At 38.3% G+C, this 16,756-nt stretch overlaps 1 protein-coding gene across 10 annotated transcripts in view; it reads right to left on the bottom strand.

Moving 5' to 3' along the window:
- MIPOL1 (mirror-image polydactyly 1) overlaps window positions 1-16,756 on the bottom strand; it is a 199,823-nt gene that overhangs the window by 22,952 nt on the left and 160,115 nt on the right. For 9 of the 10 annotated variants that reach the window (XM_074824653.1, XM_074824658.1, XM_074824662.1 and 6 more), the window contains one exon: window positions 2,562-2,792. In XM_074824653.1, the coding sequence (XP_074680754.1) occupies window positions 2,562-2,792 (231 nt within the window). Of the gene's footprint in view, window positions 1-2,557; window positions 2,793-16,756 lie in introns of those variants that run through there. The other variant, XM_074824663.1, reaches the window with a different exon arrangement.

Below are 16,756 nucleotides of genomic sequence, written 5' to 3'. Positions count from 1 at the left end.
AACAGAATTTTACTATAAGCAGATTCCAATATATTCCCCTTCTGGTTCACAGCTGCTGTTTCATGTGGGATAGGATACGGAAATGTTTTAGATGCTTTGTATCCTGACAGAAAACACAGGACCACTATTCTGATTTGGATCTCACGTTTAGAAAGCAACAATTGCGGGTGGGTACACAAATAGCTGACATGGTGGCAGTGCCATAAGAAATTACATCTCTATTTCAAGCTCTGCATATGATACTGAATGCAAACACTGAACTTTTTAAGAATATTAAAAAATTCTTTAGTCTTGTCAGAGAACAGATTAGCAAAGGCATAGTGAACACCAGTAAATTACATGGTATGAAAATACAAAGTACATCCTTTTTCAACATTATTTTAATTACTCTAATTATGTTATTTCTTATTGAAGGTCATAATTATTTTCCTCTTCTGATTTTTAACTGTTGCTACATTATTCAAGTATTTTTCTGGATAGTACTCAGAAAGCCCTTTATACAGCTGCTAAAAAAAATACTTCCCTCCTATGTCAGAATTCAATTTTACTTGAGCATTTAAAAGAAGTCAAGAAAACAGATGTTTCAGAACCCTACTTAGGCTACAAATCGTAGTGACACATTTTAAATTACTATAAGCACCCTGTTAAGACAGTGCTAATAATTAATACTACTGTAATTAATACCAAGAAGCCTTTCCGTTGACAGGTTTATAAATTGTCAGTTCCTTTTTGAAATGTAGAATATCCTACATCTTCGAAATAAAAAGCTAAGCTAACAAATGAGTTCCTGCCTAATTGCCAAACACTGATTTGTATGAAGCGGTTGAGGTTACAAAGAAATTGGGAATTCTCAGCCTGGTTTCCCTGCTGATGAGTACGAACTGTCTGTGTAGCTCTCCCAGAGGTGTCAGAGGAATCTCTATAGTGTCACACAAGGGTTCTTAGCTCAAAGTAAACACACTTTCCACAAACTCAGCTGCTTAATCTGTTTGCAGGTTGAATTATAAGATGGGGGTGGATGACTCTGGGTGCTGGGAAGACGCACAGAGCATTTCCACAGTTTCTTGGTAAAAAGGGCATGCTATTGTCATCAAAAGACTTCACCCAATTGTTTAATTTTGCTATAGGCTCAGTGGTCTGATCTTAGCAATAATGAAAACTAACTTGACCAAAATTTTCCCAAGTAGTTGAGCATGTTAAATTGGGTAAATTCTTTTCACTATAGCACTGCATCACCACCACTTTAATTCAGGTTGTGGCTGCACTTCTACTCTAACCACCCTGGTTACATGGGATTAAACAAGACTGTTTCACTAAAAAAAAACCAAACCCAAAAAACGACCTTCACTTAAACATCTACGGTTAGTAAATATTTATAAATAAAGCTAAATGAAATAACACCTTTAAACAATGTACAGAAAAGTTTAGCCAATATTCTCTTTAACATGCTGTAATTATTTTTTGTAGGTTTATTTTTACCAAGCATGTACCTGCTGAAGTTTCAAATATATCTAAGTGTTCAGAATAAAGATTTGAATGATTCTCAAACAACCACTGGAGGTTTTAAAGAGATTACTGAAAATATGTATTTTCATATATATATATCTTAACTATATTTTAAGTAGCTACAAATAATTAAAAAATATAAAAATATAATTTATTTCTTTACTAGAACTCAGCATGCATTTTTTTTAAACAGGAAGAACTCTTGTTAGGTCTTTGCAATATATTATAAACCAATTTCTGACTACTCTGGAAATATGCTGCAGACATTAAAGTCAAAGACAAATACAGACAGACGGGAAAATTTGCATCAGTTCAGCATCGACCACCTTGGAAGGGTGAGAGAGGGGTATTTTGCAGCTGATGAATGTAATGCAGAGATGAGAAGTGCTAGACTGTGAAGAGGCTCTGCCTACACATTTGCCTATGTCCCAGCAGACTTTCAAAGGTTTATGTTCTAGTAATAACAAACATGACAATAAGGACTTCAGTAGAGATGAACTTCAGGTTTTGGAGTTCAGTAACCTTTTAACAGGGAATCTTATGACAGGAAAGAGAATATAATCCCAGTTCACTGACTCAGAGACTTCCTGTTGGTTTCAGTGAGATTTTGAAGCCACCCCTAAACAATCCCATCAGCATTTACCATGGCATGAAACCTGTCAGATGTGTAACAGACCAAAAATCAGAACTTTAATACTCTATCATACAATTATAAAGGCAAATACTCTGTTGCCATAGGATTGCCATAGGGTAAAAAGACAGTGAAAACCATTCATTGGAGATGGAAACACTTTCTCTGGGCCTTGCACATGTAGAAAGCAGTTTCCGTAACTGTAATGACAGGCACCCTGACTTGTGTAATACTATAAAACTGTTAAAATGATTGGCTTCACACTGAGTAGGTAACCAGCTGAATGGCTGACAACAAAGAAATCATTTTAAAGGACCTTGTCTGAGTACTGCCACACTTTGAGTCATAGTGAAAATACCAGAAGAAACAACGTTTCATTTGGTTTTGAACTGCAGTTTTTCTTGAAAGAAGGCAAGTGACTTACTTCTGAACTTTTTCATTGGCCTCCCGTGAAGCCACCAGGGCTTTCTGGAGCTTCAGCTCTGTGTCCTTTTGCTCTGACTGAGCTTGCTGCAGCTGAGCTGCCAGATCTTCAATCTGGTGATAGGTAAGGGTCACAACATCCTCCCTGCCTTGCAGTCCACCTTCAGAAGTACCAAAAGTACAGTTAAGCTGGTCCTTCAGACTCATTCCTTCAGACACGGATTTGTATAAGCTAGGAAAACAAAATCATATATGTTATTAAGTTTCAGTCTAAGGCTGAGCTGCAAGAGTTTAATTAATATTTTTGATATTATCATATATGGATCCACATGCACTAATACCAAAACAAGTTTTAGTTCAAAGTGAGAGAGAACAGAAAGAACATCCCGTTTCCACAAGGTTCTTCTAGAAGTATGTAACAACTATCAGAATTTTATAAAGTCAAAAATCTATTCAACAAAAACTTAAAAGGCAGTATTTTTCAGCTGTAGCATTTTCCTGATCACTTTTGAGCTGCAGCAAAAAGTTGTTAGCGTGATCTACATGAAGTTGAATTAATCAGTGTAAGTTACTGATGTGTTATTAACTTGTGTGACACAGGACTCTTTTTTAGCAAGCAGACTCACCAACTACAGGAGGTTTATTTGCAAAACTCCAGATTTTTCAATATAATGAAAGGAATAAAAATGCTACAATGCAAAAATTAAAACCATTAAATCAGCAGGAATACTTAGAAATATAAATGAGGTGCACATTCTAACCAATTCTAAAGGTGTTTGGTCAATATTTTTGTGAGAGGAAGCTTAAAATGTTTCTTGATGCTGGTTTAAATAAGCTAGTAACACCTGTACTAGAATATACTGTGTCTTAAATAGCTTCTCTATAGTAGACAGAGATAGGTAACCTGCCAGCACTAGGGTTTTATCACAGGACATTTCAATATCTATAGTGTCCTCCACCATAATTTCTTGCAAGGTCCTTTCTGACCCACTCTTTTGGCTTCTCTCAGACAAAAAGTAGACATGTTTACCATCTACTTCACACTGAAGTGCCACGGATATATATTCAAGCCATTCAGCTTTATACATGATTTTGAGGTATAGTATATCAAATCATATCAAATCATAGAGCACAAAAGTAATACTCTTTCATTGTACAAACCAGAACACAGGGCTACATACCTTGTACTTGTGTGCCAGAAAGTTCTGGACAAATGAAAGGGAGATCAGAAATTAAAAATGAAATTGAATAGGGTCTTAAAGCAATTGATTCATGAAGATAAAAGACATAAATATGCCTGGATCAGCTAACAATAACTATGGAAAATAAGCAAAAAGGATAGTAGAGAGAGAGGTTACCTATAAATAATGAAAAAAGGAGAATAAAGAAGATGGTGCACCGGGTAAAAAATTCTCAACAAAGCCTGTTGACTGTGGAATTATTTCCCAAGGAATCAGTAGGTAGTCAGCTGCTTGAGTTATTAAGATGCAATGGTAGAAATTACATTAATAGCTCATTACTAGGGGAGGAGCCTGTACCAGCAAGGTCTCTGTGGAATTAGAAACAATTGCTTCCCATCTCTTCATAGCAACAATTCATTGGTGAATTTTACACCAGTGGAAAATTACACTGGTAGTAGAAGAAATTCATGGAAGACATTTATAACAAAAGTGATGCAACAAGTTAGCACAATAGGCAGTGTTTTTAGATAAATAATTGAAGTGATTTCAAAACAACATCATGAATATCAGAAGCTGTTGCCGTATTGATGAATATGGCTTGAGATCATCCCTCTGACTGATGACCATGCAAATATCAAATGTTATTTCAGTGTGGATTTCTAGTAGCACTGCACACTGATTACAATACTCAAGACACAGTCTGTATGACAGCTGCCAGTATGCACTAGCATATTTTCTTCCTTTACAGTTTATTAAGGTGTTTAGATGGAAAACACCCTTCGTTTCAACACCCCATAGACAAAAATCATACACAAACTAAAATACAATATACATGGACAAGCAAAATGTGGATGAACTAATAGAAATCCAGAAGCTAAAAGGTCAGAGTGTTGATACATCATTACACCTACTACCTGTGGTTGTCTGAAAATAAAGTGAAGAACCTTTTCAATTAAATGAAGACGTATTGAAAATATAACTACTTATAAAGGCATATTAAAATCCCTAGAACAGACTCATTAAAAATAAAATTACTTTAACAGTTGCACATAAAGTTTACTGACTGAAGTTCCACTATGGTTGAGCATTGATTACCATGGAAAAATACAAAAGTATGCAAATAATGCTGAAAGCAGGTTACCAAAATACCACTGCTGCCTGTTTCTTAAATACCTGGCACAAGATTAAAAGCAAAAAGACAGATGAGAAGCTAAACTGTTCAGTGAATATATGGGTTCCTGATTAATTAAAAAAAAAAAAAAAGAGGATAGCCTCTAACTTGTTCAGACAAGCTGAGAGGTTTTTTTCCAGAACATAAGAAAAATAGTAATTTATTTAGATTCTAAATTACTGGCCCTCTGAGGCTACAGCTGAGCTCCTTCTCCAAGAATGGCCATGAACAATACAGGATGTAATACACTATTATATGTTTGAATTTACAATGATTGAATCTGAATGATCAGTAGATTCTGACACGTATATATTTTGTAGTCAGAGTGATTCCTCCAGATAAAGGCACTGTGTTTGATAGACATTTTAAACTTTTTTTTTCAAATGCATGCAATTGCCAGACTTCCATCAGTATGTGCTTTGCTAAAATACTTTTATTTAGTCCCCTTTGATACTTATTAATTTGAAATTCCTTCATTAATGTCCCAAAGATTATTTCTTCAAAGAACACTGATGCCATAAATCAAAAATAAATGGGAGTTCTAGGCCTGAAGAATGGGCCACAGAAGCATTCAAACAGATCCTTGATTTAAGTAATTCACGTGTTCTTTACAGTAAGCCTTTTGCTTTACCATGGCAGTATGGCCCCTTTCTTGCTCCAGCTTGGGTCCGAGAGCTTCAAGGGCCCACCTTAACTGTGTCAAGGCAGAAGAAAAAGTGACATGTGATGATGCCACTTATGCAGCTCCTGCAGATAGCAAGAAGTTTCCCTCAGTCCCCAAAGTCAGAGTGGCTTCAAGCCTGCTAAAAAATTTCACCAGTTGTAACTGCTCCCAGAGGGACTTGACTTTGGCTGAAAATCAACTGTATGAAGTGCTGCTCTTGTAACACTTCTCTCCTTGCCAGGCATACTTTTGCTGCAAGGTGGGAAACGATTTTCCACCTGAAGCAATTACTGAACAACATAGAGAAACCTTCCACCTAAAGGAAGAAAAAAACCCCAGCAGAAACCAAACATTCCCTATCCGTTCCCTCCCTCCTCCCCCACCCCAGTGATAAACATATCCAATGTTCCCAAAGGCATGTAGGTCTGACCTTGGTTTTCACCACAAATGTTTCTGACACTCAAGTTCTGGAGACCTCTCAGACCTCAGCCTGCACTCAGGATGGCTTTGAAGAGGGTCTCTTCATACCACTGAGTGCACTCAAGGGCCAGGCAGCATTGATACCTTGAAAATACTACCTCAAAGGTGCTCTTAGGAAACACTGCAATAAGATGATATTAAAAAAAAGCCCAGAAGACCTAGAAGGACTTTGACATTTTGCTGTAAAGTGGAGGATATAAAATGGTCAAGTTTGCATCACATGTGAGTCAGGAGCCTGACAGCTGGTAGACTGGTAACTAGATGGCATTGCCCTACCATAGACAAATATTTTACTAGCTTTCCTTCATCTGCAATTACATGAGTTAAGAGGACTCTGTTTTCTCTTCAGTACAACCACCCAAACAACTCTCACTAATTTAACTGAAGGCAGCAGCTGTCTTAGACTCTGTGGTGCACAGGCCACAGACCACGTTATAACAGCAGTGCATGTTGCTCATAACTTTTGCACTGTCACAGTCCATCACAGAACGTCTCTCTCTCATGTGTGGTGTACCCACGCATTCTTAGACTAGGTTGTGCTCAGGCATCTTCTTTATTTTCTCTCACCAAACCCAAAGATAAGCACTTGTTCAACAGAGCCCACTGCTGATTTTCTTCTCTGTGGTCGTTGGTGATATAACCTCAGGATTTTACAAGATAACATGTTGACAGATTAGTGCTGATCATGCATGTTCATACTGTCCAAACTCAATTACATGTGATCCACAGTGAGCAGTAGGTTGAGTTTCAGCCTTCTCTCCTGAAATGACCTAGAGAAACCTGTGGTCTGTACAAGGGTCCAAACAGTCTGGACACTAGATGATTCAAGCACAGGTTCATTATCTACACTGAAAGCTTGAACTGACTATCATCCATCTTAGAACTTCCATTTCTCAACAAATACAAATTAGAGGCCACTAGCAAATACATTTTTCCTCCTTGGGCCTCAGTCTCCACATCTTTAAAAAGGAGCAATCACAATACTACCTTTGCAAGGTGCTCTGAGATTCACTACTGAAAAGAAACCCATCACTGTTGAAAGAGCTAAGTTAGATGCAGCACAGTCTGAATTTAGGACAAAACTAAACCCAGACGGTCTTCTGATGATGCCAAGAAGCAAACATTTCATTTTGGGCCTCATTTTCACTCTCCAGGACAACTGCAGTACCCACACCATTCCCCTGTGACTAGCTTGAGAGAGGTAGCAAGGATATGGGGCATGTGATTTAATCATTTGGGCCTTTCTTGAAGTTGGGACTGCTGAGACATGCTCTCAACAAGAAATAATCAGAAATCATTCCTCCATTACAAACTCTTCAATTATGAAGTTGCACAGTAATCAAATGTCTCCAGTTCACTTCATGCAGCCACTGGGCAAATTGTTCAGATAGCACAGCCTCACATAACAGCCATACACACACAACATCCAGCACCACACATCATTCCTCACATTCAACACACCATCAAATGATCCAGGACCCCCCCAAAAATAGTTTCTGGATTAATAACGTTTGGTTGAAACAGAGCAAAACATACATGATACTGATGAGTAAAGGAAGTGGTTTTGAGATTTTTGCAGCTGTGGTACTATCCTCTTCAGCTAGATCACAGACCCACAGTTAATAACTTGTGGCTAAGAAATGAACCTGAATTTCCTGAGCACATGATGCATCTAGAGCTGGGGTCTCTGTTAACTCTAATCGATTAATTATAGTCTGGAAGATGATAACTTAGCATTATCTTTTTTTCACATATACATCAACTCTCAGATATAGAGCATCTGAGTTTACAGAAGAGACTATTGTAGATTTTACGCTTTAATCCTGAATATTACTCGATACACATTAATTACACATCTTCACGGTTCCACAATGTACAATTGCAAGACACAGATTCACAGGCTCTCAAATTTCTTCCATGAACTAGGGGAATGTGTTTTCAATACAACAGCAACTATTGTGAATAATCTTTGCAGTTTCTCTTCACTAGATCACGTTATTCCTAGAACCAAGCTTGCTGTAAAATGTTCCTTCTTGTCATGTTTTGACAGGGAATTGGCTGTATTAGCGTATTCTAGCCTAAGCATTCACAGAGTGCAAGTATCTAGCCCTGAAGGCTTGCTTCTAACTAAGTAAAATTAACCTGAAATTTAAAAGATAATTTTATTTTGTACAGTGTTTACTTTATCATACTAGAAGTTACAAGAAAGAATTTTACTATCTTGTATCTGGTCTTTATTGTCAATTCATATGCTTTGGCCAGTCTTAAATATTTGCCAATGGCTTTAGTTAACAAAATAACTTTAACTTAGTATTTGTAATACTGTAGTTATTCCCTACAGTAATAGATTGTTTAGGTAACACTGCAAATACAGAGGGAACCTTATCTATTAATCGAAGACAGAACTGGCATCAAGTCATCAAGAGTGACCTCAGTATTTGAATATAAAGGATGTTTAAGATGGTGCCAGAAACTCCATATTTTACCGTGTATCACAAAACCCTGGCCACTTTCCCCGGGAAGCGCAAGCATCATAGCAGGAGCAGAGCAGATCCTGGCTCAGCTGCGGGCCACAGGCCAGGAGGAGGGGCACAGTCGGCTCAAAGACAAGGGGTATTTTCACCTTCCCAGTCCCTGGGCTGAACTGGCTGCCCCTGTGCCCCCCTGCGCCTCTCTCCTGGCTGCTGCAGGCCACTCAGTTGACATGGATCACTGAAGGGGTGTGTACGTGGGTGGTGTAGAGCCCGCGACCCTGGCTCCGGGCCAGCAGGGAAACTGCCTATGTCAGGGATTTTCAGAAACACAGACTTGCTGGAAAAGAGATGGAGGATCATGTCCTAAAGGTCATAGTGGTTTATTTTTTATACTTTGAGTATGTTTTTGACAACATAAGTTTTAAGAACAGTGCACCTTTTTCCTCAAAGCTAAACTTAAGAAAGCAGTAACTCTGGCTATGCGTTAAAATAATAGAGCCGCTGGTATACCACCTAAACCAGGTAGAAAATACATGCAGTATGTATTATTTTTTTCCTTTTTTTTGATGATCCTTGACAAGAGCTTCGTTCTGAACACAGTCTCTTACATGAAAACCAGGGTATTATGGCATAAATGAACATCAGGCCTTGTGAGCAGGCATCTCAGGATCAGCTCATACAGCTCCACACACCTACCTACCAGCCTGGTCTGGACTGCAACCCCTTCAGCTCTCACACACTTGACAGTACACAGCAAATCGCTGGCTTGAACCTTTACTCTCCAACATGCCAGCCACGGAAATTTTTCCTGATGACAAAGAATGCACACATTCAAGGGTCAGGCATTTCTGCTAGGAGCCTTAAATGATGTCTCCTGTCACTGTAGTTTGAATTTAGATTTGCCTGCATAACTAACAAAATCAAATAGAGATTTCTTTGTTAGAAATTATGCATGAACTTAAGGCTAATTTGGTTCTTGCCTTTAGTTTTCTTTGCGACCTCTCACTGGTAAGGATAATGACTTCTGACTTCCATTTTATGTGAGTGGCCTACACACAATTTTATTTGAAATGAACAAAATCCTTCTGCAAAAAATAGTCATACTAGGGAATCACCTCTTGTATTAGATAAACTGCAACAATTCAAATGAAACAAATAAGAATCCTGACCCTGAAAACTGAAAGAGTCAGTTAAACATCCACTCAGTGCAAAGGGGTACTTCATATATACATCCATATACACATCTATATAAACTAAAACTGATAGTACTGATATATATCAGAATGAAGGTATCAGAATCACCTAAAAACAAGCTTAATGTAATGACTATGTATGTGCTGTTGACTTTTATTTTTGTCTCCAGGGAATAGTGTTTACTTTGCTTTAAAATTTATATGAGTCATTTTGTTATGTGCCTTTTTTTAATTAGTCTGAAGGAAACAGTCATTTGAGAAAGAGAGCGGAAATCAATTCTGATTCAATACTGATAGCTACTGTGCGATGTAAACTGTGTGTTCTTTCTAATTAAATGTAAACATGTGCAGTTCCAAAGTCCAGCAGTGATGACAACAACTACTAGAAAGGATTGCTTAAGCCCTGGTTAACTGATTCTTGTGAATCTTTTGTTCATACCGTAGGTGAGCTTGTGCAATCTGTTGCAGGGTGAACGCCAGTTGTAACTGACTTTATTTTAGGTCATCTTCAGAGAAAAGACTTGACAAGAATGTGGAGCACTCTGTAATACCTCCAGTTACCCATTAACTATGTCCTTCTGATAGCTAATCAATAGCATTGCATGGAGCCAAACACACTGCAGCAAACTGCCCCTCTTCCAAAAGCCGTGTCTTGGTAAATATTTAATAGCAGTAAAGGTGTTTTGACTCTTATCAATCTGATATGTTAAAGCACTCTTGAAAGAAACTTTATCTTGCTTCTCTCTGCATAAATAATTTGTTCAGTTACAATTTTAGTCTTATACAAAACCACTTAATTTAATGATCTAATGCTTTTAAATCAAGGCAGAGAAAATGTAGTTCAATCCACATGTCACAAAATAAAGAAAAATCAAAGTTTTATTTCCTTGATAAAATGCCAACTAGAAATATACATCAAGGAACCCAGTCCTTTATATTGTAGTAGTAAATACTGCACCAGACTTGCTCAAAACCTGTTATACAAGTGCACATTTGAGATTTTCTTACAAGACTTCATTTTGTGTAAAATTCTTAGCTCTCACATCAAGATGGCATAGGAGTTTTAGCCTCTTTTCAGCAGGGAATAAAACAACTCTAAAATAGTTATACTAAGATCCAGAGATTTCTTCCTATACAGTGAATATTCCCATCTTCAAGTGAGTATATTCTCACCTAATGAGTTTTATTAAGTGATTTTCCATTTTTCTGTGCAAAGCAGCTTGTCTAGGTCACTAAACAGAGAAACACTTTTATCTTGATCCTTTAACATCTAGTGCACGCACCCCTCTGCTACAGCCAGGTAAGATCTGAACATCTCCTTAGAGACTTAGATAGGCTTATTCCATGCCTCTGTGCTAATGTCACAGGATGGAGGATGGAGGAGTATCCTGACTCCCTCTCTCAGCACAGTCTTCCAGCCTTCTCTGCATGATCCAACTTCAGTATGAGCCTAAGTATTTTGAAGAAACTGATTCAGCAGTGGATCCAAGCTTTTTCTTGGAAAATAACCTGGGAATAAAACTGATAGTGCTTCAGTTTCCAGAATGTGAATCACCATAAATGTTTTCCCAAAGTATAAGCATTAATTTTTTCCCCAGTGTTTAAATGGCCTCTTTGGTGCTCTTGATGCCATTCAATAGATTTCAGAAATAAAGATCATGGGAATAATTTCCAAACACTGGCATAGATAAACTGAACAGACTGGAGTTTTCCGATCACTAGTAATTGGCTCTGATGAAAATGGTATTAATTAAAATCATAAAGGCATATAAATCAATCAAGCAGTAAAAGCGCATGGCACCATCCAGGAATGACCAGCTGAAGGAAGCCTGTTACTAATAACCTCAGAAAATATCTTGTACTTAATACAATGTTATCTTTATAAATCAGACATGATCGCAAATTTTATGGCTGTCCTGATTTGCTATTGTGATCATTTGGCTTAACTCCCCCCACTGAACCAGAAAAGCAAGAGATGAAGCTGCCTTGGACCCAGGGCTGGAAGCCAGCCCTGCCTTCCAGCATGGCCAGGAACATCCAGCTGAGTAGATGGAAGAGAAGAGTCTCTCCAGGAGAAGGCAATTAAAAGAAATACAAAGAATGGAAACGTGTTTCGAAGATGGAATAACCAAATACATATGGAATTTGAGAGAGGGATGATCTCATGGATGAGCTGAGTAGCCCTAAAGCTAGAAACCCTCAGTGTGACTGACCTGGGAAGGGGACTCACATGGAGCTCTGCCCTCTTGTCATTACTTTCAGGCTGAATGATTCAGCTGGTTAAAAACCTTCAAACGACTTTTAAAAAAAGTTAAGATATACCTTTTTTTAATTTGAGGATACTTCCCCCCCTGCCCTAGGAAAATAGAGTATTCAAACAGTTTTGTCTGACCTTTCTCAAAGGTGTCACTGAAAAATATTAAGCAACTCTGACCAAAGGTAAACAAGCTGTCCTGTGCTCCTGCACATGCCCAGCTGTGGTCACCAATGTGCCAAGAAGTGAGGTACACTGACGAACTCTAGGTGAGTGTGCCTAGCACATGTTTTCCCTGCTTTCTGCAATGGCTGGTGAGTCACTAGGAGGACTGCATGTGCTGCAGTAAGAAAACCTTCCTCCAGACTGGTACAGACGCCCATAATGTCTACTTTAAATCTATCATGGCTTCTCCCATACAAAAATGCAGTTAGTTTGGGGGTTGCTATGCAGATACACACTTAGAAAGTCACCTCCTGAAAGCCATGTAAATGACACAATGGCAACATATTGCTACTCAGTAAGCCATGTCTTACCTAGCTGCTGCTGCCAAACCCTTATTCATATAAATCATACAGCTCCTTGGACAGTTAAGCACTATGAAACAAGGCAGTTAAAATGATGGCTTAAATGATAAAGGGAACGCCTGGGAAATTTAATATAGGGGAAGTCTGCTTCCCTATTGTACCAATGCTTACTGAAGCAACTGAGGAGACCTGTCTGGGCCATTCTCCTTAAAGCAAAACAAGGACACATGCTGGGGGAATGATTTAGTTGATTGGGGATCAGAGCTCTGTCTTGAATTCCCTCTTCTATTTCATGTCTTCTTTGTGGTACTGAGCAAGTCACAACATGCAAACCTCAGCCTGCCATGCTGAAACCGGGAGTAAAGTGCCTTTCCCTCACATTTTGTCCTTAAATTCTAAGCTTTGGGGGCCCAGGGTTGCTTCTTATTACCTACGTGTGCCGCATCTGGAAACCTGAGGCTCTGATCTTCATTCAGGTCTCTGCACAAATTACTACTCATGAAAAAACACAAAAGACCTAATTAACAGTATGTGTGTGTTGGCAATGCACATCAGCCTAGTTAACCTCAGCAGACAGATCTAGGTTTGGGACATTTATGGAAAAAACACAACAGTTTCTCACAAGGAGGCAGTTTCTGCCTCCCCACTGCAGGTTCAGCCACCATTGCCAACATGGGGCGTAGACAGCGGCAGCAGCCTCCTATGCTTTGTTGAGCTGCCATGAGCACCAAGATCCTTGTTACCTGAGAAGATGTTCTTGGCTTCCTCCCAGGCAAAAGGGGCCATCAGCTGGATATGGCTCACCGATTGGATGCCGAATTGCACAACTCACATACCTCTTGAAAAGTGAGAGATCAGACTGGTGGCTGCTGGAGAAAAATCAGTGAAGAAAGAGCTCCAAAGCATAGGGGTTGGAAAGAGGTTGTAAATGGATGCTGAATTGTTTTCTGTATCCTAAAACTTTTAAATCAGTTTCCCTTACCTCTCTTTTCCTTTACCCTGATGAGTTTTGACCACTAGGCTACTGAAATAAAACCTGGAAAAGAATAATATAGTTGTGCACTTTAATGTAGTCTGTGTGAAGAGGAAAACAACATTTTTAACTTCATGAAGCAAGAGTTCACAAAAAAACCTGCAGCTTTTTCTTTTTGCCAGCATATCATTTATCCATAACCAGCAGGTAAAAGTGCAATACTGTAGCAGGAAATGTATTGGTTGCACTGAACCAAAGAACTAATTATTTTCTCAGGACCTGACAAGGAAACTGAATGAGTATAAAAGCTCTTGTGAAATCTAGCCAACACTAAATTCAACACTGTTCAATTCCTTATTTATTTTTTGAACAGGACAAGATAATTATTAGTATGAATAGTGTCTACTGTGCTTATACACATTCAACAGATATTATACTCTTCTCTGATAGGAGCAGTAACATTGCTCAAGAGGGAGAACTAAATTCCTACATCACAACAGTCATCATTCTACTGTCACAACTGTAGAAGTATAATAATATAAGACTCTTTTGGTAAAGACAGTAGGGAAGAAGAGCTAAATGGAAGAATAAGTATTTCTGTATCTCCACCAAAGACCTTACAATGGCAGTTCCTTTTACAGAATATGCTTGAAACACCAGAACGTGGTGTTATATGAGCCTGGATAACATTAAGATCCTGCCTAACTCAGAAGCAGAAGAAAGTAAATCAGATAATATGAACCTTGTTACCCATCCTTCTTCCCACTCCTTAGGGTGAGGGACAAATTCACAGCACTTCTCCTTCCTCTTTGGTGAAAGCTCCTCCCAGTTCAATCTTCTTTAATGATAGTGGAAGTCATTACTGCATTTCCCATTGATGACCAGGAGAAAGTCTAGTAAAGAATGCCTTGAATTATTTGTATCAAGGAGCTAAAGTCTGTGGCCATTGCTTACACTGTCCTGGGTGTCTAGTACAACTAAATACTTCCTGGAAATCTTACTGCTTCCTCCTGATCTCTGGGAATGGAACACCAGAAGAGAAAGAATGCAAGAAAATATTGCTTTATACTTCCAAAAAAGAGAGGCAAGAAGAAGAAGTTCCTACAAGAGTAAAAAGAAACAATAAATAATCTAGATGTTCAAAATTTTGGCCTTAACCTTGCTTGCCTCAGTGACCATGGGATAGGTATGACACAAATCCTTCAGGGTAAATTTTGGATGTGATATACAGAGTTTTTACCTTAATGAGATATGTAAGATCAGAACCTATGAATCAAGCCTATGATATGCCCCTAAGTTATTTTTTCATGGACAGGGGGTGAACGGATGTCATTCCTGTTTAATCAGGAGTTAAAGCATATACAGTAATTCCTTATTTTCACAATATTCCTTCTGACAAAGATAACAACCATAAGAATGGTTCCCAGCTGGCTAAACCTGACATACAGGTTTTGTTAATAAAAAAATGCATGACTTAATTAATGAAATGGATCTATTAAGACTGTCCCCCAATCTACCACAGTGGCCCCACCTACAGCTGAACTTCAGATGACCTATCTTATGCAAAAAGAATTGAAATAACTTGCACTGGAAGTTGTTATAGAGGAAAGGTTGCTATGAAGAAAAAATACGACTCAGAAATGCATATAATGCCCCTAGAGGAGAAAGCTTAGTATTTTCACTTTTACTCAATGTTTTCCTTTACAGTGAATAATTGAAATGATTTTGCTAAACTGTGTAAAATTATTTCATCAACAGTAATTACGTTTGATCTATTAGCACCTGATACTATCTATTGTCTAAATTGCTTGCATTCAATCCATGAGTAATGTCAACAGTATTAACGTCCATTATGGAAGCATTAGTTGAGTAAAAATAATTTTTAAGTGTTCAACATTCTTATAACCTTCCTCCAGCATAACGTCCAAAAGAAGTATCATTATACCAATATGTTTTTGGATTTTTTTAAAGGCATGTCTTTACTTAAGTCTGCAAACTCAGGGTCTTTAAACTCACAAACAATTTACCTGTTTTGTTCTGGCAAGCATAAATCTGTAGCAGTCTACTCACTTTACATTCTCCTCTGTTTCCGTCTAGCTGTCCCACACTAAACGGCTATCCAAATTCACTTCCATAAACTTTGGCAGGCTCAACACCTCCTTTGCTAAACCAGTTTCCCCCCCCCCCCCCCAATCATAAAGAACTGCACTGTTACAAACAGAAAGAAAGAACTCTGCAATATTTCTACAACAAAGTTATATATATATTAATTGATTTGACCAAAAAACCCCCCAAACTCAAACCTGAACTAACACAACAACTGGACTCACCTACCTGGAAAGCAGATACTTTTTTTCTCTCTTGCAGCCTCATCCTTATTTCAAAGGTTTTGAAATTCTTGCTGCCTTTTAGCAGAGGAAATATTACGAACTGTTTGAGATTACATTCTCACTCAAAGCAATGAATGCCACAGTCTTCTCCAGAATAAAAAGCTACTTTCTCTCCTTGGAATAGTAACTTTACAGTAATTTAGAGGAAGCAGGAGAAACAGTTGGTCATTAAACATTAAACGTATTAATGGGGCACTCACAGTGTATGGTTCGTGTGGAAAAGGCAGTTCTGTACTTGCATTTCAGAAGGACTGCTGCAATACAATAGCTACTGTGATAAATTTAGGTTTAACCCACTTAATATTTAGCAGAATCTAATAACGAAAACTTAAATCAATGTATTTTCCAGAAAATGCATGAGTAGCACTATTCACATCTTACAGCTAGAGGAATCGAGAGGCAAAGAAAAAACATTCCAAAAGAGGCCCTTCATTTCCACTCTCCAAATGGAGACCTTCAGGACTTGATGTTTACAAGTTTCAGGGACTTGCAACTCCAGATGAAAACAATGACAAATCAGAATATTCAAAGAAGGAGCTCCCCCAAGCACTTTAGCACCATGTATAAAATCATCCACTTCTCCACTCCTATCTCACTCTTGAAGTCCTGCTTGGTTCTCTGGAACCTTCAGAACTGAGTGTATGGATGGAGCATTCAGCAGCACTTTCTCATGACATGGCATTTTTGGAAATGGAGTTTCTGCAGAGCTCAGAAAAATGACCCAAAAAAGAAGTGACACAGGCTATGTATGATGCTGGTTTGCTTAATAAAAGGGTTTTCGTGATTTCCTGGAGTAGAGGGAAAACTAATTTATATGAAGTTTGGTGCCTTAGAGGAATCAAAGAGAGACATGATTTCTAAGGAGAGAAATTCTGTCTGCTCCCAAGAC

The sequence above is a fragment of the Strix aluco genome, chromosome 4, assembly GCF_031877795.1.
Source record: "Strix aluco isolate bStrAlu1 chromosome 4, bStrAlu1.hap1, whole genome shotgun sequence".
Classification (NCBI taxonomy): domain Eukaryota; kingdom Metazoa; phylum Chordata; class Aves; order Strigiformes; family Strigidae; genus Strix; species Strix aluco.
Note: the sequence above shows the minus strand (reverse complement) of the source record. Positions and strands in the feature narration are given on the sequence as shown.